The following is a 23,792-nucleotide window of genomic DNA, read 5'->3' on the forward strand; positions in this document are numbered from 1 at the left end:
GCAGGAGACTACAGCTCCCGGCGTGCCGCGCGCGGCGCCGGCCGGACTACAAGTCCCAGGCTGCCCTGTCGCAGCGGCGGCGGCGGGCGACAGGCGCCATCTTGGTCGGCGGCGCGGATTGAATGAGCCCGCCGAGCCGCGGCCGCCGTTCCGAGCAGCGCGGACCCCGAACCGCTGCCGCTGCCGCCGCCGCCATGGCCACGCCGCAGCCCGGCCGCGCGGGCGGGCCCTCCACGCCGCTGTCGCCCACGCGCTTGTCGCGGCTGCAGGAGAAGGAGGAGCTGCGCGAGCTCAATGACCGCCTGGCGCACTACATCGACCGCGTCCGCGCGCTGGAGCTGGAGAACGACCGGCTGCAGCTTAAGATCTCCGAGCGGGAGGAGGTGACCACGCGCGAGGTGAGCGCAGGCGCCGGGGGCCCCTGCTGGGGCGGGTCGGCCTCTCAGGGTCCCCGGAGGTTTCGGGGACGCTCCTGCGACAGGGGGAGACTGGGGCGGGCCCTGCCCACCAAGGCGTCCCCAGGGAGCTTCGGGGGCCCCGCGCGAGGGTCACACGCTTGACTGAGCTGCGGCCTCTGAGGGTCCTCGAGGGTTTCGGGGACTTCTCCCTTGCAAGAGGTAGACTGGTTCCTGCCCCGCCCACCGAGGAGTCCGGGAACTTCTCAGGGTCTCTTGAGTGAGGGGTGCATGCCTGAGGGGCCCCTGGGGAGGTTCAAGGGGCCCTCAGTGAGGGGTGGGAGCTGGGGCGGGCGCCTACGAGAGATCCCCATGGGTTTCTGCCCACCCCCCGCCTCCCCACCGCGTGCGAGAGGTGGAGACTGGCACTAGCTCCGCCCCCGAGGGAATCCCTGCCAATCTGGGGATCCCCTAAGACAGAGGTGCAGGCTGGGGTGAGTCGTGTCCTCTGATGGGTACCCAGGGGGAGCTGGGGTACCCTGAGTGAGGGCTGCACCCTGGGACAGGTCCCCCCACCCACCGGGGGTCTCCAGGGTGTTTCCTGTATCCCTTGAGTTTGGGGCTGGCCAGTCCCCTGAAGTGGACTCGGGATTGGAGGGGCCCCGAGTGAGGGGTCCATTAGGGCAGACCCCTTCTCTGAGGTGTCCCCAAGGGTTGGTGGGAGGTGCCCTGATTGAGGGATGCAACCTGGTCAGGCCCCACCGTTTGAAGGGCCCCCAGGGGCCTTGGAGGGTAGGGGGAGATGGGGCAGCCCCTGCCTATCAAGGGATCTGAGGAGATCTGGGGAGCCCTTGAGTGATGGGGTGTGAGCCAGGGTGGACCCCTCCTCCACAGAGGAGTTGTGGAGAGTCTTTGGGTTTGTGTTTGGGTGTTCTACAAGAAAACTTAGGGGACGTTCTTGGGTCTCTGAGGAGGAGTGGAGGGTCTGGGATGAGTCAGTGGTCTCAGTTCTCCTTAGAACTTTGCAGGGGTCCCATAATGCATCCTGGGGAGTTTGGGGATTGAGTGGGATTAGGCAGTAAGTTCAGTCTTTTACCAGGACCTGGGGCATAAAGAATCTGCCTGCAACGTGGGAGACCTGGGTTCGATTCCTGGTTTGGGAAGATTCCCTGGAGGAGGGCATGGCAACCCACTCTAGTATTTTTGCTTGGAGACTCCCCATGGACAGAGGAGCCTAGGGTGCTTCAGTCCATGGGGTCACAGAGTCAGACACGACTAAGTGACTAAACACAGCACAGAACAGGAAGAAAGTTCAGTCTTTTACTAGGACTTGGGGGTTAGGGGTCAGAGCAGGGGAGTCCAGTGTCTCCCTGGTCCCATGGGAAATTTGAAAGGCCCTATGTTGGGCCCTGGGACCCCCTTGGCTAATGGGCAGGAGCCTACGAGTCTGGTAGCTTCTGCCCTGTCCTGGGGGATGTGAGGGGAGGGGGAGGTGTGAGGCCTTGGGGAACCAGGGGAAGTTTTGGTGCAGGTGAGGGGGAAGAGGCTGGATAAGCCCTGCCCCCTAAGTGGGTGTGAGGGCAGGGGTCTGGGGATCCTGGGTGGGGTGTGTCAAAACTGGCTGCCAACCTGGGGGGCTCCTTTTCTCCCACAGGTCCCCCCACAACCCAAGGGCAGGTCCTCAGAATAAGGGGGAAGGGGCCACCATGTGGTTCCCTGTGGGCCTGGTGGGAGAGTCAGGGCCTGAAGCTGGCACTTAGTGCTCGGAGCCTCAGCTTTCCTCTCCGAAGAATGGGTGCAGTGATGACCTCTGGGAGGAGAGCGTGGGGGGTGGAGTGGAGCTAGGGGGTTGGTCATTTCTGGGAGCCATTTACTGCCTGTATAACCTTGGGTGGATCACTTAACCTCTGAGCTCACTGCCTCTTTTGTAAAGTGCAAATAATAATAAATGCCTACTTTTGGGGTTTGTATGTGGGGCCACCATGAATTCACATTTGTTTTCTAGAATAAAGGCAATAAAATATAGTGTTCCCTCAGGAACTATATCAGTTGCCCTGAGGGAACACTCCGTGGGTTCTGTTGCCCCTGCCTGGGTCCCCGGGATCAGGATGGGCCCGAAAGTGTGTCTCAGGTGTCTGGGGAGGTGGGAGACTTGGTGGGTGGTGGTGTGTTAGGTCGCCTGGGATTAGATTAAAGCTTGGGATCCAAACCCTGGTTTTAATCTGTGACCTTGGGCAGGTCACTCAGGCCCCCAGAGCCTTGGTTTTGTCGTCTGTATGATGGGACTGGAGTGGCTGCCCCAGTGGTGCTGCCTCAGCAGTGCACGCGGGTCCTCGGAGTACAGGCCCAAGTTCCACCTGCTGGGCTGGTCAGCACTGGGTCATTCACCCCGGCCTCTCCTCCCACCTGCAGGCAGTGGACGTGGGGTGCCGGCCCCACTGGATGAGTGTCGTGCCCTAGAGCGCAGGGGCCGGACCTGGGGAACTCGATGCTGTCCACGTGTCTGGGCAGTGGCGTGGTTTACTTCTCGGCTGCCCGTGCTGGTTAGGACATAGGACTGCCGGGTGGGAGCAGGAGGGGCCCTGCCACACCGTGCACCCCAGGACTGTGCCCAGGATCTGGAGCCACCCAGATGACAGGTGTTCGTTCACAGCAGGAGTGGGGAGTTCCCACCTGCCTGATCCCCTGGAGCTTAGGGATGAGGTGACGAATGCCCCCTCAGCTGGTCAGTGGAGGGAGCTAGTAACCTGCTGGAGCAGTGAGGTGGGCTGGTCATGTGCGCTGCATGGAGGGAGTGACCTGGAAGTGGCCAAGGGCTGTGGGAGGGCATGGTGTGTCAGGCCTCCGATCTGGATGGCAGCTTCTCCCCTGGAAGAACCTGCCCCCAGGGGACACTGGGTGATGGCTAGAGACGTCTGTGGTTGTCACACTGGGGGACTCCTGGCATCAAGGCGGTGGGTCCAGGGAGGCTGCCCCACACACTCCTCCCCCCAGAGCCCAGGACATCTCCCTACAGAGGACGATCCAGCCCCAAATGCCATTAGTGTCAAAGCTGAGAAGCCACTTAAGGAACCCAGTGGTGATGCTGTTTAAAATGTGAGCGTACCGTGGGCTTGTAATCAACGCAAAGGGTTCAGGTGCCTAAGATAAAGTCACGTTCCGCCCCATAGACCCTGGCCGGTCGTGTGTGGACGTTTGCCTTTCCCATTGAAAGTCAGATGATGGGTGTTTTGGCTTGGTGAGCTGTACTAACTAGGGTGAATGGCCACATGCATCCCTGAAGGGTTTCTGGGAGGCTGAGGGCTGGCCAAATTTCTGTATGGGAAGAGTCTTGGGTGCTGGGGTGGGGGGGTGGCTCGAGTGGACCAGGGAAGAAGGGGGTTCTCCAGGGAGTCCCCAAACAGGTGTTGAGTTCCCCTAGGCTTCACATTTTTTCCTTTCCTGCCCATGTATTCTGTTGCTGTGCGGACCAGGGGGCGGGTGCTCCTCAGGTAGACCCAGGGAGCAGGAGCTGGGCTCTGGGAGTTGGAGGATTTGCAGAGGGTCAGGGTTTGTGGAGTTTGGCAGTGGTTGTCAACTCCGGGGCAGTTTTGTCCCTGAGGATGCAGGCAGCGCCTCAGGGCAAGTCTGGGACCCTAGGAAAAGGGTTACCTCGGGTTATGCGAACTCTGCTCCCCTCACGGCCACACATGCTAACACATCTGTTGGGATTCCTCAAGCTCCTCACTTGTGCAGCCCTGGCTGTTAAAGACAGAACAAAAGCCAAAGCTGTGCCCGGGGCTCCCATGGGACATCCCAAGTGTCACAGCACATGGAGGCACAGGCCTGCGGGGAACAGCTGTTCCCTGCTCTGAAAGAGCTTTTGCGGCCTCGCAGCCTCCTCTACAGAGTTTTCTCCTTCGTCCTGGTGCCATAGATCAGGTTCCAGGTTCAGTAGAGGTTTTTGGGAAAGGGCTGGGGTTTCAGCTCTGTGGGTGAACAGTTTCAAGTGTGAGCACTCAACTCAGGCGTCACAGCTGGCGGGGAAGCTGCCAGGGACAGTACATGGAGGGGCGGGCCAGGGTGTGTGCCAATAAAGCTTTGTTTATACACACTGAAGTGTGCATTTCATATAGGTACCTGTGTCATGAAAATTTTGTTATTCTCTACTCAGCCATTTAAAAATATAAAAGCCATTCTAGTTCTGCAGGCAGGTGGCTGGGGTTTTGTGCTGTGGGCCTGAGTTTGCAGACCTGGTTATGGAGGATCACCTAAGACACAGTTTTTTAATAAATTGAAGGTCTGCAGCAACCCTGCCTCTGGCAAGTCTGTTGGTGCACAACTTCCCTGGCAGTCCAGTGGTGAAGACTGTGCTTCTTTGCAGGCGTGTTGGTTCGGTCCCTGCTGGGGGAACTAGGATCCCACAAGCTCTGCAGCCAAAAAAAAAAAAAGCTGTTGGTGCTATTTTTTTTCAACAGTATTTGCTCTCTTTGGGTCTCTGTGTCACATTTTGATAGTTCTTGAGATATTTCCGACTTTCTCATTTGTTTTATTTTGTCAGGGTGATCAGTGACCTTTAATATTGCTATTGCAAAAGGATTACAAGTCACTGAGGTTCAGTTGATGGTTGGCATCTTTTAGCAATAAAGTGTTTTAAATAAGGGCTATACGTTGTTGTTTTCATTCCTTTTTTGTTTTTTGTTTGTTTTGGCCTCACTTCACAGCATGTGGGATCTTAGTTCCCTGACCAGGGGTCGAACCTATTCCCCTTGCACTGGAAGCGCAGTCTTAACCACTGGACCACCAGGGAAATCCCCATGAGTGGCATCTTAATGAGATATTTCAAAAATCAAAATTAACTCTGACGTCACCGTCAGATAAGCGTCAGGTGCACGTGCTAGGTTTCCTTCACCCTGGGCTCCCAGGGAGGGACAGCTTCCCACCTGACCTCACCTTGGTTTCCTGCTGTCTTGGCCATCAGTGCTCCTCCTGCCACAAGGGGAAGCTGGGGAGGAAAGCCCAGGAGGAGCCAGTCTGTGGGGCCAGAGATCTTGTCCGAGACGGCAGCCTGGGTGCCAGGCCCTCCTTTGGGGTCAGGAGGGAGACAGGGCAGAGACACTCCTGTGAACCCGGGTTCCCGGCCACCCTTAGACAGTGAGGCTGGCTGCTCTTGGTGATGGTGGGTTTATTCCAGAAGGTGGAGATGGGGGTGGGGTGAAGAGGGCACAGGAGGGAGAGGCTTGTTTCATCTTGATCCCCACATGTGTCTCTCTCTCAGAACTGTCCCCAGCAGACCTCTCTGGCCTGTACCGACAGGTTAGGAGAGGGCAGTGTGCTGTCCCATGCCTCAGTTCCCCCATGTGTGAAATGGCACTAAGACCCCATACCTGCGGGATGAAATGACTAGGAGAGCTGGACTGAGGTGGGAGGGCTGGAGAGGGTGGGGGTCTCAGACCCCCTGTCAAATCCAACTCTTACGGGTTGGTCCTGATCTGCCCGGGACACTCCAGTTTTAACCCTAAAAACCCCACATCTGAGAATTTCCAGGTCTCAGGCAGACCAGAATAGTGATCCGGCTACCAAGTGGCAGGTTCCTGGCAGCTCCCCTGGATCTTTCCTGTGGAAGGGAGGGTCCCTCCCCGGCTCAGCTGCCCTCTGAGCCCGGGCACAGACACTCACTGCTGTCTGTAGCTTTGTGGGAAGTGGTGGTGGTTGTTCAGTAGCTCAGTCAGGTCTGACTCTTTGCAGCCCCATGCACTGCAGCATGCCAGGCTTCCCTATCCTTCACTATCTCCCGGAGCTTGCTTAAACTCATCCATTGAATAGGTGATGCCATCCAACCATCTTATCCTCTGTCACCCCCTTCTCCTCCTGCCTTCAGTCTTTCCCAGCATCAGGGTCTTTTCCAGTGAGTCGGCCCTTCACATCAGGCAGCCAAAGTACCGGGAGTTTCAGCTTTGGCATCAGTCTTTCCAATGAATATTCAGGGTTGATGTCCTTTAGGATTGACTGGTTTGATCTCCTTGCAGTCCAAGGGACTCTCAAGAGTCTTCTCCAGCACCACAGTTAGAAGACACTCAGCCTTTTTTATTGTCCAGTTCTCACATCCATACACAACTACTGGAAAAACTATAGCTTGGACTAGACGGACCTTTGTGGGCAAAGTAATGTCTCTGCTTTTTAATATGCTGTCTAGGTTTGTGACTGCTTTTCTTCTAAGGAGCAAGGGTTTTTTAATTTCATGGTTGCAGTCACTATCCACAGTGATTTTGGATCCCAAGAAAATAAAGTCTCTCACTGTTTTTTTTGTTTCCCCATCTATTTGCCATGAAGTGATGGGACTGGATGCCATGATCTTCGTTTTTTGAATGTTGAGTTTTAAGCCAGCTTTTTCACTCTCCTCTTTCACCTTCATCAAGAGTCTAATTCCTCTTTGTTTTCTGTCATAAGGGTGGTGTCATCTGCATATCTGAGGTTATTGATATTTCTCCCAGCAATCTTGATTCCAGCTTGTGCTTCATCCAGCTGGGTATTTTGCATGATGTACCCTGCATGTAAGTTAAACAAGGAGGATGACAACATGCAGCCCTGATGTGCTCCTTTCCCAATTTTAAATCAGTCTGTTGTTCTATGTCCAGTTCTAACTGTTGCATCTTGACCTGCATACAGGTTTTGCAGGAGGCAGGTAAGGTGTTGTGGTATTCCCATCTCTTTAAGAATTTTCCACAGTTTGTTGTGATCTACACAGTCAAAGGCTTTAGCGTAGTCAATGAAGCAGATGTTTTTCTGGAATTCTCTAGTTTTTTCTGTGATCCAGTGGATGTTGGCCATTTGATCTCTGGTTCCTCTGCCTTTTCTAAATCCAGCTTATACATCTGGGATTTCTCGGTTCACATACTGTTGAAGCCCAGCTTGAAGGATTTGGCCACTTGCAAAGCCAGCTGCCTTGTCTCCCTCTGTCAGCCTTTTGTCCGTCCCAGGAAGGGTTTTAACTGCTTTTTTTGTTAGTTGCTCAGTCGTGTCTGACTCTGCAACCCGTGGACTGTAGCCTGCCGGGCTCCTCTGTCCATGGGATTTCCCAGACAAGGATACTGGGGTGGGTTGCCATTTGCTTCTCCAGGGAATCTTCCTGACCCAGGGATCGAACCTGGGTCTCCTTCTTTGGCAAGCAGGTTCTTTACCGTTGAGCCACCAGGGAAACCCCTGTAACTGCCTCGTAGAGGCAGAATTCTAATCTCATGCAGTTCACCCAATTAAACTCTTAAGTTTGGTGGTTTTAATATATTTACAACTGGGTAGCCATCACTTCTATCTAATTCCAGAACATTCCATCCCCCTAAAGAAAGCTCCTTCCTGGAGAGGGGCAAGATAGGTAGGGAATTAAGAGGAACAAACCACTATGTATAAAGTATATAAACTACAAGGATATACTTACAACACAGGGGGTATACTCAGTATTTTATAATAAGTATAAATGGAGAATAACCTTTACAAATTGTGAATTACTATGTTGTACATCTATAACTCATATGGTGTTGATGTTCAGTTGCTACGTCATGTCCGACTCTTTGTTGGCCCCATGGACTTCAGCACGCCAGGCCTCCCTGTCCCTCACCATCTCCTGGAGTTTGCCCAAGTTCATCTGTATCTCTAACAAGAATCGCACTTAAAAAAAAAGGAAACCTCATGCCAGTAGCTTTCTCCTCCCTGCATACTCCTTCCCCAGCCCTTGACAGCCAGGAACCCACTCTCTGTGTCTCCGGACCTGCTTGCTCTGCGTGTTTCCTGTTGGGATCACACCCTGTGTGTCCTGTGTCTGCTCCTCTCACTGAGCGCCGTGTTCTCGGGGCCTGTCCACGTGGTCGCGAGTGTCTGGGCTTCACTCTTCAGGGCTGAGGGACGCCCCAGGTGTGGCGGGACCACACTGTATCCATCGTCCCCTGCCGATGGGCCCTCGGGGTATTTCCCCTTTGGGGCTGGTAGCGGTGCCGGGGCTGTGAGTGCCTGTGCTTGGGTTTTGTGTACGTGTGTTACTTGTCCCAGGTAGATGCCGGGCGGTGGCGTTGCTGGGTCAGTGGTTGCTCTGTTTGTCCATCTGAGGAACCGCCAACTGTCTTCCATGATGGCGGCACCAACCCGCCCTCCCTGCCATGCATGGGAGTGCCAGCTTCTCCCCATCCTCCTGACACTTGCTGTGGTCTCTGTGATTGCCATCCTTATGGGGCAGATGGCATCTCCCTATCCTTTTGGTCTCTGATACTTTTAAATATGCTCACTGCTCTGGGCCCCTCTGGGTGGGGCAGGGAGACCTGAGTGTGTGTCCAGCTGACAGGTGTGGCCTGATAGGGGCTGGTGACCTGGGCAGACTCTGGGGGGCCCAGATGGGGGGGCCCATGCGGGTGAGTGGCACTGTGTTGGTGGGGAAGAGGGCTTCACCTTGGCCCGGCTGTCCCCGCAGGTGAGTGGCATCAAGACATTGTACGAGGCAGAGCTGGCTGACGCCCGCCGGGTGCTGGACGAGACGGCCCGGGACCGCGCCTGCCTGCAGATCGAAATGGGCAAGCTGAGGGCCGAGCTGGAGGAGGCCACCAAGAGGTGGGGCTGTGGCGGTGTGACGGCGCACGGGGCAGGAGGCGGGGGTTGTCACGCTGTGTGTGGTGGGAGGACCCCAACTTGCACAGCCCTCCTGGGAGCGGGCCATGTGGGTTCTTGGGGCCTGGCCCTCTGGCTGCCCTGTCCAGCACCATTATCCCCTCCAAAGAATTGGCCCCCGGAGATGAAACCTCAGCAGCTCCCCTGGGACTGAATCCCCTGGTATCTGGCACCACCACACTCCCAGCCCTTTCCCCCCTTGTGCCCGCCCTGGGAAGCCGGGGAGCGGTGGGTGACCTTCTCTTCCTGATCCCAAAGCACCATCTCCTGGCTGCTCCCCAGTAAAAGTGTCACCAGTCTGGAGAATGAGGCAGCGCTGGTGGTGATGGTGGCAGAAGGAAGGAAGTGACGTGAACTCAGCGAGTGTTTAGACCAGGGCCCCTCCACCCTCGCTCGCAGCGACCCCGGCAGGCCAGACTGGCTACAGGGACGCTGAGCACGAGGTCAGGGGGCTCAGCGGCACCAGCTCCGGAGGCCACCTTCGTGTGTGCGGGATTCTTCTTTTCTAATGAGACTTTCTTACTTTCTTTGGGAGGGGCAGTTTTAGGTTTGCAGGAGAATGAGTAGAGAACACAGGGTGCCCCAGACCCCTCTCCAGGGCCCCACCTTAGGTTTGCAGGAGAATGAGTGGAGAACACAGGGTGCCCCAGACCCCTCTCCAGGGCCCCACCTTGCGGACATCTCCCAGGAACGGGTGTGCTACGTTGTTACAAGTGATGAGCCCATATGAATACATTCTTATCAGCTGAGTCCATACCTCACACAGGGGTTCGCCCTTGGTGTCCTGCGCTCTCTGGGTATGGACACATGTACACTGACACGTGTGCACCAGCATAGCGTCACAGGGCGTGGTCACTGCCCTGAAGATCCCTAAGCCTCCCCACACCCCCAACTCATCCTCCCCCCAACCCCTGCAGGCTGGGGGTCCTTCATGTCTCCACAGCTCTGCCTTTTCCAGTCGCCTCCTCAGACTGTCCCCTGTCTCTTAGCGGTGTGTTTCTGATTCCCTCATGGAACAGAGCAGTGAGACAGTCTGAGACAGACCCACGCAACACAATCAGCTGGTGTCTGACAGGGCAGGAGAGGCAGTCTGCGTGCTTTTCAGGAGGTCGGGTAGATGGGAGACCCCATCCATTTATTATGACTTTGAATTAAAAAGTGACATGCTTTTTGGAGACGAGTAAGAGGATGAATGCTGGAGAATTCTGGAATTCCCCCAGCCTCTCTCTGTCACATCCACACAGGTTCTGGAATCTTCCAGACACCCTGAACCTGCGTGTGACTCCTTGGGTGGGCTGAGAAGTCACGTTTCTGCTTGTCAGAATCATAGATGCTCCCTGGGGAGAAAGCAGATAACGCAGTGAACTTAAGGAGAAAAACAAGGGCTTCCTTGGTGGCTCAGTGGTGAAGAATCCACCTGCCAATGCAGGGGACACGGTTTCAGTCTCCGGTCTGGGAAGATTCCACACAGCTCAGAGCAACTAAGCCTGTGCACAACTCCCGAGCCTGTGCTCTAGAGCCCGCAAGTCGCAACTGCTGAAGCCCGTGTGCCCTAGAGCCCATGCTCTGCAATAAGAGAAGCCACTGCAGTGAGAAGCCCGCGCGCCGCAACTGGAGAGCAGCCCCCACTTGCCACAACTAGAGAAAAGCCTGCGCGGCAGTGAAGACCCAGCACTGCCAAAATACATAAGTAAAAATTTTAAAGAGAGAAAACTGAAAGTCTCCATGAGCCTCCGCCCAGACAGAACCTCCGAGGCCGATCTGGGGTATTGCTTTTCCGCCTTTCTGAATTTACACTCATGGTGGACACCCTTAGATAACAGACCGCTTTGTCTAGCTCGAGCCTGGCATTGATGTCACGTGTGTCGCGATGCCTCCCCCATGCCTGGGCCGCGTCACAGGCTCCTACGACAGCTTCAGTGACAGCCCTGCCCCACCATCGGGCACCCGGGCCGGCGACTTACCTTGGCCCCCGCTCTCGAGGGAAGGCTTCCCCAGTCTCGAGTACTTGGGTGTGCAGGCGATTTGCCTACCGGCCTCACTTCCTGCTCTGAGGCGCAAAGCTCTTGCAGACAGTGTGGGTGGCCCGTGACCCTGAACGAAGTGCACCTGCCGTGAGGTGGCAGCCTGTGCTTTTCTCTTCCAACCAAGAGCGCTGTGAAAACCCTGTGATGATGGGAACGCGGGCGGAGGACCTGATAGGCTGGGCTCTCCTGCCTAATCCCCCAGGAATTAGGGTTCCAGGGGAGGAACTTCATACCCTGAAGCTGTCAAGCAGCAGAAACTTAAGCCACTGAGGGTCGCCAGCACCCCTGCTTCCCAGACCATTCCATTCATCTCATCTCTGTGGCACAGGGTGGCGGTGTTGAGAGATTTTCGACATTTCCTGACACCTCTGCTCCTGTTGCCCTGGCCATACAGCTGATCTCGACCTGCCCACCCACCTCACCCTAGGCCTGTGTACTCTCTGCTCTCCCCAGTGCCCTGGGAACCACGGCCTGGCCCAGGCCCCGGGCCCCGGCTTTTCAAGGGCTGTGCCCAGTAGCTCCCGCTCTGCGTGTCTGTCTCCTGTCTCCTCCCCCTTCACCTGAGGGCAGCGGGTCTCACTGCTCTCTGCACCCACGAGAAAGCTCCTCCTGATGATGGGGAGTCCACAGACGTTTCTCTGGTGAGAGGACAGCATGTCCATGAAACTGGCTCTCAGTAGTGGTCTACCGGACAGATGAGTCCAGTTTCCCCAAACCCTCTAGGGATGTGGGGTTTGCAGCCCACCCCCCTCCCTTGAGTGGAAGGACTGTATGGCTCAGGAATGTGGACTGCGGGACCCCAGGCCCTCATGGAGGCTATGGGTGCCACGTCTGCCTGGAGTTCCTGTCCCAAGGACTGCTGTGAGGACAGGACCAGCCTGGTGACTGAAGTCACTGGGCTTTATCCCTCCCCCACACACCTCACTCAAACTGGTGTGGTGTCCCCGATCATTGTCACCCAGGGCGATCCTGCCCCTGGGGGACACCAGGTGATGTCTGGGGATGTCTGTGGTTATCAGGACCCAGGAAGGGTGGTGCTGATCTGACCCCTGTTGTGCTGTCCCCACTGGTGCTGGGCAGGGCGCAGCTTCAGTTCCTTGGTGGGGAAGTGGGTAGCTTTCAACTACCCACTTCTAATTCAAGAGATTTAGAGCACCATTTAGAAATGTTCACGCTAGTAAGAGTTGTGTGTTGGTACTTCCCTGTGGTCCAGTGGCTAACTCCAAGCTTCCAGTGCTGGGAACCTGGGTTCGCTCCCTGGTCAGGGAACTAAGATGCTGTATGGTGCTGCACAGTGCAGCCAAAAAACAAAAGAGAGAATTGTGTATTTAGAAAGTCTCTTTGGCATCTTAGATGTGTCACATTAGAGATATCTATTAAAAGTTAAGTGAGCCTGCCTGAAGTAGCTTGACTTTACAAATGAGATCAGCATTTCAAAGGCCAGGGTTTTAATTCATTACTTTAATAAATTATACATTAAAAAAAAGTCTCCTCTAAGTGGTCCCTCCTCCTGTGCCCAAAAGTCAGGGAAAAGGACATGAAAATCCACATCTTGTGGGTTATTTTGAGTGGCTGGCGGGGTCCCCATGGGGCAGAACGGGTTTGAAGACAAGGCCCCTTTGGTGCTGACAGATGAGGCTCTGGTACTGAAAGCATGGGTAGGTGAGGGTCTGGGCCCCGAGGCAGCCATGAACTTGGCCTTGGGGTCAGTGCTGCCTACTAACTTCTGCTCCTGACTTCCAGCGCCAAGAAGAGGGAGGGTGAGCTCACAGTGGCCCAGGGCCGCGTCAGGGACCTGGAGTCTGTGTTCCACCGAAGTGAGGCCGAGCTCGCGGCTGCACTTAGTGACAAGCGCACCTTGGAGAACGATGTGGCAGAACTGCGGGCCCAGCTGGCTAAGGTAGCTGCAGGCGGTGCAGGCTGTGGGCTCCCCCTTCACCCCACCCCTGCCCAGTCCACACCCCAGGGGAGTTTGGGGACTCGGGATCCCCAAGGACCTCACGTGGCAGCAGACAGCGTCACCAGCTGCTTGTGCCACGTTTCCAGGCGGAGGATGGGCATGCGGTGGCTAAGAAGCAGCTGGAGAAGGAGACGCTGATGCGCGTGGACCTGGAGAACCGCTGCCAGAGCCTGCAGGAGGAGCTGGCCTTCCGCAAGGATGTCTTTGAGGAGGTAGGTCGTCCTCCCCACCCCCCAGCAGGAGCCAGGGTGTTCCCCCACTTCCTGCCTCTCCCTGCCTTGGGGACTTATCTCCTGATCCCCTCCTCCACCATCACGCCGCTTTCTTCTGTCTGTGCATCTGCGTCTCTTATAGCGACACTTGTCCTTGGGTTTGGGGCCACCCAGATAGTCCAGGATGGTCTTGAGCCCTGTATCTTAATCACACCTGCAAAGACCTGTGTCCAGGAAGGCTACTTTGGCAGACTGTGGGGATCAGCTCATGGGCATGCTTTTTGGGGGTCATCATTCAGGCTCCTGCAGACCCTCCCTGGCCTCCTTGCCTCTGGGCCTCGGCTCCCTGGTTTGGCAGGACTGACTAGAGCCCTGGCCCCGCTGGCCTCCCGTCTGGTCCTGGCCCATTGTGCTGTCACAGCCAGATGGAACCCGGAGGCAGCCACTGTTGGGCTCACTGCGGCGTGCAGGCGGGTGAGATGCCCATGCAACTGCGGAGCGGCCTCCTGCTCCTGCCAGGCCCCACTGCAACCAGAGCCGCCCTGGATCCCGTGAGGAGGCCAAGGGGGCGGGAGGGCCCCTGAGGTGGGCCAGGGGTGGGGTGCGGGCTGAGGGTCCAACTGTGCTTCTTGGCTGTTTGTGAACACAGTGGCTTCCTGTGGACACGTTCCTATTGTCTTCATCCACGGGGCCCAGACACATGTGACTGACATCTGTGCAGGGAGTTTTGTCAAGTGGGGCTCCCCCACCTACTTTTGACCCCACCATTGCCTGGTCAGCTCCTGGTACATGTGGCCAGGGCCAGCTGGCCACTGCCATGACCCACTGCTGATCTATCCTAGACCCCAGGCTCCTGTGATGAGCCACATTAGGATTTTTTTTTTTTTTTAAGAATTCTTTTTTTTTATTAACAGCTTTATTGAAATAGTCCCCTACCAGAAAGCTTTCAAAGTTTACCACGTAGACTAGAGCTTAGTCCATTCCCAGAGCTGTGCGGCCATCCCCTCTTAATTCCAGAACATTACCCCCAAAATAAATTCTGTAGGTGTTTCCATTAGCATTCTTCCAGTTTTCCTATATAACAAAACTTTTTAAAACATACAATTTAATGAAATTTAGTACAGGATAGTTCAACCATCACTGTTTAGTTCCAGAACATTCCATCATTGCAATAGAAACCCACCCCCATCAGCAGTCACCCCCACCCCCTGCCCTAGCTCCTGACAACCAGGAACCCACTCGTTCTGTGGATCAGCCTTCTCTGCACGTTTCCCATCAGTGGAATCACACCCTGTATGTCCTTCTGTGTCTGCTTCTCTCACTGAGCATCCTGTTCTCAGGATCCGTCCACATGGTAGCGAATGTCAGGGCCTCTCTCTTTTTCAGGGCCGGGTGATGCTCCTGTGTGTGAAGGCATAGGTGTGTTAATCGACAGTCAGCTGGGGGCTCTGGGTCATGGTTCTTGGGTGGTTGTAAATCGTGGTGTGGGTGTGAACAGGTGGCCCGGGCCTACCCCAGAGGGTCACCAGTGGCAGAGTTGGGCACCCTTGCTCAGGCCCCAGGGGAGAGTCAGGGACGCCTGTGACAGGGCCAAAGCGTGCAGTGAGCGCATGGCTATGTCCGCAGGAAGTGGCGTGAGACGCGGCGGCGGCATGAGCGCCGCCTGGTGGAGGTGGACAGCAGCCGGCAGCAGGAGTATGACTTTAAGATGGCCCAGGCGCTGGAGGAACTGCGCGCCCAGCACGACGAGCAAGTGCGGCTGTACCGTCTGGAACTGGAGCAGACCTACCAAGCCAAGGTGTGCATGCGAGCATGCCTGCCGGTGGGCATTGGGCCGTCCACTCCCACCCTCTGTGCCGGCCCTCATGCCTGCCCTTGTCCCCGCAGCTGGACAACGCCAAGCTGAGCTCCGACCAGAATGACAAGGCTGCCAGCGCCGCTCGGGAGGAGCTGAAGGAGGCCCGCATGCGGGTTGAATCCCTCAGCTACCAGCTCTCCAGCCTTCAGAAGCAGGTGACTCACCAGAGCCCCAGCCCCGACCCCTCCTCGGGCCGTGTCCTGTCTCATCCCCTCCCACGCCCCCAGAGGCCTGCAGCCGAGTGGGCTTTCCCCACCGTGACGCGCGTGGACCCTGCTGCAGGCGAGCGCGGCCGAGGACCGGATCCGTGAACTAGAGGAGACCGTGGCTGGGGAGCGGGACAAGTTCCGGAAGATGCTGGACGCCAAAGAACGAGAAATGATGGAAGTGCGGGACATGATGCAGCAGCAGCTGGCCGAGTACCAGGAGCTGCTGGACGTCAAGCTGGCCCTGGACATGGAGATCAGCGCCTACCGCAAGCTGCTGGAGGGAGAGGAGGAGAGGTGAGCGCGGCAGGGGCGGGGCGAGGAGAGGGGGTTGGGCGAGTGCGCTGTCCCTCCCCCTCCAACACCCCACCCCTGCACCTCAGCCCATGGTAACCCCGCACCCCTGCCCCCAGGCTGAAGCTGTCCCCCAGCCCGTCATCGCGGATCACCATCTCTCGGGCCACAACGAGCAGCAGCGGCAGCAGTGTGTCCACAGCCGGGCGCCCGGGCCGCAGCAAGCGGAAGCGGCTGGAGGTGGAGGAGCCGCCGGGCACGGGCTCCAGTGGCCTCGGCTCCAGCAGCAGCACCAGCAGCGGCGGCAGCTTCCACCTGGCGCAGCAGGCCTCTGCCTCAGGCAGCGTCAGCATCGAGGAGATCGATCTGGAGGGCAGGTTCGTGCAACTGAAGAACAGCTCTGACAAGGTGAGGCCTTGCCCCGTGCCGCGCCGCCCCTCAGGGGAGGCCCCCCGGGGTTTCCCAGAGCCCTGTGCCAACGCCAGCGCCCTTCCTCAGGATCAGTCTCTGGGCAACTGGAGGATCAAGAGGCAGGTCCTGGAAGGGGAGGAGATTTCCTACAAGTTCACCCCCAAGTATGTGCTGCGGGCCGGCCAGACTGTCACGGTAGGTGGCTGCGGAGGGGCAGGTTGTGAGGTGTAGCTGGGATGGGGCAGGGGGCCAGGGGAACCGCAGGGTGGAGCCCCGCCGCTGAGAACAGCCGCCTGTGGTAGCCAATTGCCTGTGTCCACATTTCTTCATCGGAGCCTCCCTGGAGCTCTTGGGAGGCCTGAGTGATGTGCCAGGGGTCCCCAGTGTGGGCGGGACTGGGTCTAGGTTGTCTGTCTGCGCTGGCAGGCAAAGTGCCAGCCATGTTAACAGTCACGGGCACAGACTCTAGGGCACCTCATCCCAGCCTGGCTCATTTGCTGAGATGAAAGTCTTTGGCCACTGTGAACCTCAGTCTCTTCTTCCATACTGGGGTGATTGATTAACATCCCTGGGCCAGAATCTAAGAGGCCTAGAAGGATTAAACACCCAGGGCATCAAGGGGACCTGTGATGAATGGCTGGCTGGTGACCACTAGGACTGGAGCCCACTTTAACGGGGAGGCCTTCCTGTATCCCCAGGTGTGGGCAGCTGGAGCGGGGGTGGCTCACAGCCCCCCATCCACACTCGTGTGGAAAAGCCAGAACAGCTGGGGCACCGGTGAGAGCTTCCGGACCACCCTGGTCAATGCTGATGGGGAGGTGAGTGCCTCCCCGCTGCCTGGGTCTTGGGGCGCCTCCTGGGTGGATGGAGCCTTGGCCGCCAGGCACATGAGTGCAGCCTAGGCCTGGGCGTCCTGACTGCCTCCCCTGCAGGCTGGGCTCCTGGGGTGGGGAGGGGTTTGTCTGCAGCTCTCGTCTCGTACAGGAAGTGGCCATGAGAACCGTGAAGCAGTCTTCAGTGGTGCGGGAGACCGAGAATGGGGAGGAGGGCGAGGACGAGGCAGCTGAGTTTGGAGAGGAGGATCTTTTCCACCAGCAGGTAGAAGCTCCCAGGCACGGGCGTGCACACACACGCACACATCCCAGACCCTGTTCATGCAGCTGCCCTGGGCATCACTCAGGCCACAGAGCTCACAGCAGATAGGCTGTGGGGTCAGCTGCCCTGCCTCCTGGGCCTGCCTGTCGTGCGGACCTCTGGTACCCACCTAGGGACACCGGGAATGGGGTTGCAAAGCTGCTGTATCTCAAAGTGACCCTGGTACAGCCTCAGGGCTTCTCAGCCCACCCGCTGTTACTGTGATTCCTCCAGACTGGTATGCTGGTGACTTCATAATGGTTTTGTGGGGAGGGTGGGGGGCCCGAGGAACCACACTGAACAAGACACAAGTGCAGGACTCTTCTGGGTCTAAGACCATTGTAACGAGTCCTGTGACTCAGGAGTGAGGGAGACATGGAAGGTTCTGGAACAGGAGCCGAGGAAGCTGGGGTCGTCTTGCTGGAAGCTGAGCTTCCCTGGTGGCTCAGGCCCCAGCCTGGTCCAGCCCCCCCTGGTGGGAGGGCCGAGGGCCACCAGCTATCTGCCTGGCCAGGTTGGCATGTGCCTGCCACCCTGGGCTCACCTCACTACACCATCTTTCCTTCCAGGGGGACCCGAGGACCACCTCTCGAGGCTGCCGCGTCATGTGAACCGAACATGCCTCATCACGTCTTTCTTTACCCAGAGCCACTGAAAACTATTTTTATATCATTGGCTTCTTTAATCCTTGGTACATTTCTAGAGAATTTTTAAGCAAACTGCCAGAGCATTGGGGGTGGGTCTCTATTGATCTTTCCTGTCGGCGGGTTTCCTGGGACCCTTCACCACTGACCAGACTCTGTTGGTGCCCTGTCCAACCAGCCCAGGAGCCTAGTGGCTAGCGGACTTTGGGGAGTCCAGCAGGGGTGGGAGGAGGCCCGTTGGCTGCGTGGGTCTCTTCTGCAGCCTGGAGTCGGGGCGGGAGAGGAGGCCTGGGATGGACAGAGCAGAACTGCATAAGGATCCCATAGTTTGTTTCATTTAAGCTTTCAAAAAAACCAAATTCAGAATCCAGCTTCTGACCTGGTGGGGAGCAGGGGCACCCCTGCGGTTTCCGTGACTCAGCCAACTGAGCACCCGAAAGAGGGCTGGAAGCAGCTTGTACTGTCAGACCTGGGCTTTGGGTGGTTTCTGCTCAACCCTTGGGAGTCGGGTGTGTGGGGTGGGCCTGTCGGCTCCCTCTCTGGCTGCCGGAGCCTCACGTTTCTGGGCCTTTCTGCAGTCAACTTCCTCACCCTGTGGGACAGGCAAGAAGGAAGCTTGGGACCTGGGGGCGATTCCTCTCTGAGACTTATCCCCAGGTCAGTATCAAGGGGATGAGTGTGACAACCTCGGACATGACATCCATGTGCAACCACCGCTTTCTGCCCTCCCATCTGTGGAGGGTGACGAGGGCAAGCCGTGGGACTCCCTGACCTCCAGCCCTGTGCCTTGAGCACAGGTCATGCCCACTCCTGTGTTCTTGGGTACACACGGATACGCTAGCTTCCTCTGTAGCTTCCTGCTGAAACGGTGTTTCTTAGACAGACCTGCCCATGCCAGCAGACCTCTGTGGAATGCTCCGTGCCACAGCCCAGCTTCTGATCACCCAGAGACCCCCCTCCCTGCGTTAGTAGACCTTTGACCCGCGCCACGTAGATACACAGAAGTTATTTTTTTAATGGATATTTATTTTTTTACATTGGTCAGTACAGGTTGCCAGGCTCCCACCTCAGGGGCTCACTCAAGGGTCACTGGGACAGTCCCCTCTGGGGGTGGGGAGGTGGTGTCATCAGGGGGCTCTGTCCCTGTGGACTTTGCGCCCCTGGCTGACTCTTCAGAAAGCGCAGCTCAAGTCTTAAAGACGCAATACTGAGCCATGGAGGCAGGCTGGCCCCTGAAGGCAGCCTGCTTCCAGGTAGGCTGAGTGCCAGCCCCTCAGGGTTTACCCAAGGCTGGAGCAGCCCGTCCACCTCCTTTCCCTGGGAACTGCTCATGGTGAGGAGGGCCCAAGCCCCAGGACAGGAAAGTGTCAGCCACCGGCAAAACCAAGCTTCTGCCAAGTCTAGAATCTCCCTGCAGGCCAAAGCTTTGGGCATCTTTCCTTGGCTACCAGAGTCCTTGGCCCGAGGGCTGTACTTGCCCTGTGGAGGGAAGTGGCCTCACCAGAAGAATGGTGCAGCCCATGAGAAGCTTCCTGTCTTGACAGCACCTTCTCTTTTCCACCCTCCCTCACCCCCACCCCCCTGCCAGGAGTGCTTCCAGGTACAGGCTGCTCCCTTCCCCTGGCATAACAGGAGCTGAGTAGACCATGAGGGTCTGGAGAGCGGGATGGGGTCTGGGTGGTCCTGGGGCGAGTGGAAACTGCACTGGTCTCAGCCACACCCTTCAGGGTATTTTGGAAATCTCTGGGGATCGAAGCTGTGTCCTGGAATTCTGGGTGTGAAGCGGTTTTGCAGGCTGGGCTTGAGGACTTCAGGAAGGAAAGGAGAGGGCCCCACCCTCCCGTCAGGCCCAGAGGGCCTAAAAAACTGCAGAACCCCCAGGCTCACTAGATGACTTCTTGATTCAGCCAGTTCTTGGTCTCATCACCGCCCAGTGGTTGCCTGGCTGAGATCATGAGTGGAGCCTGGAAGTGGCCCTGGCAGGCTGGGAAGCCCTTGACTGGTGAGGGCAGGGTGCGCTGGACTGGTGGCCAGTTGGGGCTGGAGGTTGGTGGTAATTTGGTAATTACCAGTCTTTGGTAATTAAGTAGTTGAAAACAAAGGACAAAGTCCAATGTTACAATGTCAGCCTTGGCCTGAAAAACAGAATTTGCACTTATCCTTAAACATGCTTAACTTTAAGCCACTTGATACAGAAGCGATTCTTTTTTTCTGAGCCCGTGTCATGTGAGGAGAAGCACCCTTCTAGAAAAACAGCCACTCGGCCCAGCCCTCGGAAGGGACCCAGTGCCAGGGAGACACGGACGCCTTTTTCCCTGTGGTCTGGGCGCTCAGTGTTCATCACAGCCAGGCTCTGACCTGGGCTCGTTTTTACCACACCGTCTACTCAGCAGTTCTATTTATATCAGCACATCCGAGCGGGGACTGCCATTCCTCAAGGACATTGACGCTATTGGAAAGGTCTTAATTCCAAGCCCGAAAGGGATCATCAGCACTACACGCCAGGGGACTCAGTTTCAGCAACTGGCTGTCTAGACACATTTCAGATGGTGATTTTTAAGATGCATGCTAAACGTGTGGTCTTTTGTTTCCTCCAATGATTTGTAATATACATTTTAAGACTGGAAACTTTTTTGTACAACATCCAATAAAACATTTTGGTTTTAAATTCTGCCCGTGAGTTACTACTCCCACGCCAGGCTGCTGTAGTAGGAGCCCAAGCCACTAGTTAAGCGGATGTCTTAGGACCCCCATCAGACCGCGCGGACCGCTAGTTTTATGCATTACCCCATCTGATACACCGACACCCCGCAGCGCTCTTGGTCCCCTAATACGGCCTGGCGCTACCAGGTCTGCAAAGAGCGGGGTAAACGCGCTCATCGTCCAGTACACGCGCGGCGGGACCTTTGGGGGGGTTGGAGCCTAAGCACGGAGGTGCGGGCCTCTCGACCCGGAGTTCGACACGGAAAGCGGACTTCGGCCCGTTCCTCTCTGCGCGTGCGCGGGAAGTTTCGCGCGGCCTTATGGGACTCGTAGTCCGGACCCTGCTCCCACCCACCGGAACTCCATTTCCCGTGGGGCCCTGGGGCAGCGGACTTCCGGCGTGAGTGCGGGTCGGCGCACGCGGCGGCGGTCCGGTTGACTTTGCGGAGCCATGGAGGGCGGCTTCGGCTCCGATTTCGGGGGCTCCGGCGGGGGGAAGCTGGACCCAGGGCTCATAATGGAGCAGGTGAAAGTGCAGATCGCCGTGGCCAACGCGCAGGAGCTGCTACAGGTCCGGGGCTGGCCGGGGGCGGGGTGGGGGGCTGAGGACTGCGGGATCCGCCGGGGCCGGTGTCGCAACTGAGGGCTCGCGTGTCCCCACAGAGGATGACGGACAAGTGCTTCCGGAAGTGTATCGGGAAGCCGGGGGGTTCCCTGGACAATTCGGAGCAGGTAAAACCGGGGTGGCGGGGTCGCGGGGTCGCGGGCTGGACCCGGTAGGGTGGCCTCCGCGCGTGCGCTGACTTAATGAAGAGGCGTGGAGAGGATGCTGCGCGTGCGCAGCCGGGGCGGGGACACCAGCCGCGGTCCAGACCTAAGCGGCTCGCCGGTTCCTTCCCCAGAAGTGCATCGCCATGTGCATGGACCGCTACATGGACGCCTGGAACACCGTGTCACGTGCCTACAACTCGCGGCTGCAGCGGGAACGAGCCAACATGTGACCGCGACGCGCCTGCAGACCAACCCCCCGACCCTTGCCCTACCCCCGGACCCATTTCCATAAACACTGTTTGTGAGGCGGGGTCCTGCATATGCGTACTGCCTACCAGAAGTTTATGAGGAAGACATTGGTGCTGGGACCGTTGGGACTCTACCCGTCCTTTCCGCCTAGCCGCCCACTGCTAGGCCGGTGTAGCTTGGATCTTGGTAGGGGCGGCCCTGGCTCCGGGTGCCACCTCTCTTTGTGCGCCTGTTAACGGATTGAGTCGTATGGACCGTTGTGGGGCCTCAACCCGGCTTACGCTGTCTGCCTGGGAGGAGGGTGCTGGTTAACACATCACAAGCTTTATTCAGCCGCCAGAGAATGGAGAAGCTTGAACTAGTTCAGGGCTGAACTTGACAACCCCTGGCGAGAGGGATTTAATTTTAAAGGGAGGAGTGTGAGGTCAGTGATGGGGAGCCATGTTCATTAGTTTACCTGGGAAGGGGCAGGGCTTTTTTGAGGGAGTGGGGGACCACCTTCTCTTTATCCTGTTTTGGTCTTTTAATGTATGGTACTGGCTGCTATGAGGTGTGTTGTGTAATACGTTCATACAGTAAAATCAACATGTCATGAGATGCAGGGTCTATTGGAGTTTGGATTGCTGCCATCTTGGTCTCAGCTGGTTCCACTTGTGTTTTTCTTTGTGTGTTTGTGTGCGGGAAGGGCGCTTCCTTTTTTATTTCTGGACCCTTGAACTTAAAGGTTTATGTTAACTCTTGCTAAAAGTGGGGAGGGGGTGTGGTTGGCAGGTTTTGAGCAAATTCCTGGTTTATCCCTGGTGACAAAGCCTCCCCTTTTCTTGTTACTGCTCCTCATTCTTGAGGGGCGCTGGAGGACAGATGGTCTGACTTCCGAAGCTGAGGCTGTTTTTTGCTGAACACACGGGTGTGGTTGTTCCCTGATGAGCCTAAAATATGTGTGATGGTCACCAGGCTGCAGTCCCATGTACTTGCATCCTTGCATTCGAATCGTCCTGAAGTTTGATGACTTCAAGCTGTTCACTAACGGAAGTCGAGGAGGCAATTAAGGAGGCCCGCCCAGAGATGAGCAGGCAGATGATAGCAGTTAGTGGTAGAGAAATGGAAGAAGCCAGGCTAAGCCAAGGAGGCCTCTGACTAAATGGAGCTTGGATTGGATTTGGGAGTGTGTTATATCTGTGTGACCACTGAGCTTGCTCATACCTGTGTTTTGTATTTACTTTGATCTGACCAGAATTATTGACTCCCATGTAGCAGGTCTTAACTGTGCAGACTTCCCCTTCCTCAGGTAGGAGATAATCAAGGGGCAGCCTGTTGTCGAGAATATTTGCTACTGAGTCCAGAGAAGAATGGAGTCCTTGTAAGGCATCCGCCATATTTTTAGACAAGTCTTCTAGGGTCTATGTGAGACTCTGGGAGGCTGCTAGTCAGAGGCTGATGACTGATCCCTCCTCCTGCCACAGTGAGTCCCGTTGCCCTTTGCTCTTGGGGCTGGGAGATGTCATGAATGGTTATATCTGGGTTGTGAGAACTTAGCCAGCCTGGCATGCATTGTGCACAAATTGGGATTTGTCTAAGCGAGGGTGAGCTGGGGACTTCCTTGGCAGTCCAGTGATTGGGATTTAGCACTTTCACTGCAGGAGACTGGGGTTCAATCCCTGATTGGGAAACTAAGGTGCCACAAGCTTCGAGGCATGGTTTAAAAAAAAGGAGGTGATTTAAGGTCTGTGGCAGGTTCACTGGTATATTGAGTGGGTGGCTCAATAACTTCTTTCTCAGGTGTAGGTGATGTCACTTTGGTATGGTGGCCTGTGGAGTCATGCCCTGTAATCGTTCTGCAGAGTGGGTGGTCGAGATTACTTGGGAAGGTCCTGCCCACCTAGGGTCTGGGCTTCCCAGGTGGCTCCGTGGTAAAAGGATCCTCCTGGTAATGTAGGAGATGCAGGTTCGATCCCTGGGTCGAGGAATTTCGCTGGATGAGGAAATGGCTACTCACTCCAGTATTCTTGCCTAGAAAATCACACAGACAGAGGAATCTGGCAGGCTACAGCAGCACCTGGGGGTCTAACTGGTCTTGTGGATTTCCAGCTTCCCAGGTTCTCAAACCCAGTCCCCAGGGAGAAAAGGATGTGAAGTGATGTCAGGGGAGGCAGTTCCAAATCCCTGTAGGTGTGTACAGCTCTGACTCTCCTCTCTAAGGCATGTTTCAGTGCGTGTGTCTCCCTGAGGTGGGTTTTGGAGCTGGGTCCTAGAGGAAGGGGCACCCGTCACATGCCCCCACGTGAACCCCACCTGCG

The 23,792-nt window shown here is 56.6% G+C and overlaps 2 protein-coding genes across 2 annotated transcripts; both read left to right on the forward strand.

Annotated features, from left to right (window-relative positions):
- Positions 1-20,439, forward strand: LMNB2 (lamin B2). Its single transcript, XM_070373975.1, has 12 exons — positions 1-398; positions 8,833-8,969; positions 12,797-12,953; positions 13,100-13,225; positions 14,856-15,023; positions 15,113-15,238; positions 15,366-15,586; positions 15,703-15,991; positions 16,082-16,189; positions 16,693-16,812; positions 16,979-17,092; positions 17,698-20,439. The coding sequence occupies exons 1-12, from the start codon at positions 123-125 to the stop codon at positions 17,737-17,739; spliced, it is 1,884 nt and encodes a 627-aa protein (XP_070230076.1). The 5' UTR covers positions 1-122; the 3' UTR covers positions 17,740-20,439.
- A 437-nt stretch (positions 20,440-20,876) lies between these two features.
- Positions 20,877-22,092, forward strand: TIMM13 (translocase of inner mitochondrial membrane 13). Its single transcript, XM_070373976.1, has 3 exons — positions 20,877-21,046; positions 21,139-21,207; positions 21,378-22,092. The coding sequence occupies exons 1-3, from the start codon at positions 20,927-20,929 to the stop codon at positions 21,474-21,476; spliced, it is 288 nt and encodes a 95-aa protein (XP_070230077.1). The 5' UTR covers positions 20,877-20,926; the 3' UTR covers positions 21,477-22,092.
- The last annotated feature ends 1,700 nt before the right edge of the window (positions 22,093-23,792 follow it).

Source organism: Bos mutus, chromosome 7 (genome assembly GCF_027580195.1).
Source record: "Bos mutus isolate GX-2022 chromosome 7, NWIPB_WYAK_1.1, whole genome shotgun sequence".
NCBI lineage: Eukaryota > Metazoa > Chordata > Mammalia > Artiodactyla > Bovidae > Bos > Bos mutus.

Coding starts and splice junctions, on each gene's coding strand:
- LMNB2 (XM_070373975.1), top strand. CDS start 123: ATGAGCCCGCCGAGCCGCGGCCGCCGTTCCGAGCAGCGCGGACCCCGA. Junction 15,587..15,702: donor CTGGAGGGAGAGGAGGAGAG/GTGAGCGCGGCA, acceptor CCCTGCCCCCAG/GCTGAAGCTGTCCCCCAGCC. Junction 15,992..16,081: donor TGAAGAACAGCTCTGACAAG/GTGAGGCCTTGC, acceptor GCCCTTCCTCAG/GATCAGTCTCTGGGCAACTG.
- TIMM13 (XM_070373976.1), top strand. CDS start 20,927: ATGGAGGGCGGCTTCGGCTCCGATTTCGGGGGCTCCGGCGGGGGGAAG. Junction 21,047..21,138: donor ACGCGCAGGAGCTGCTACAG/GTCCGGGGCTGG, acceptor GTGTCCCCACAG/AGGATGACGGACAAGTGCTT. Junction 21,208..21,377: donor CCCTGGACAATTCGGAGCAG/GTAAAACCGGGG, acceptor TTCCTTCCCCAG/AAGTGCATCGCCATGTGCAT.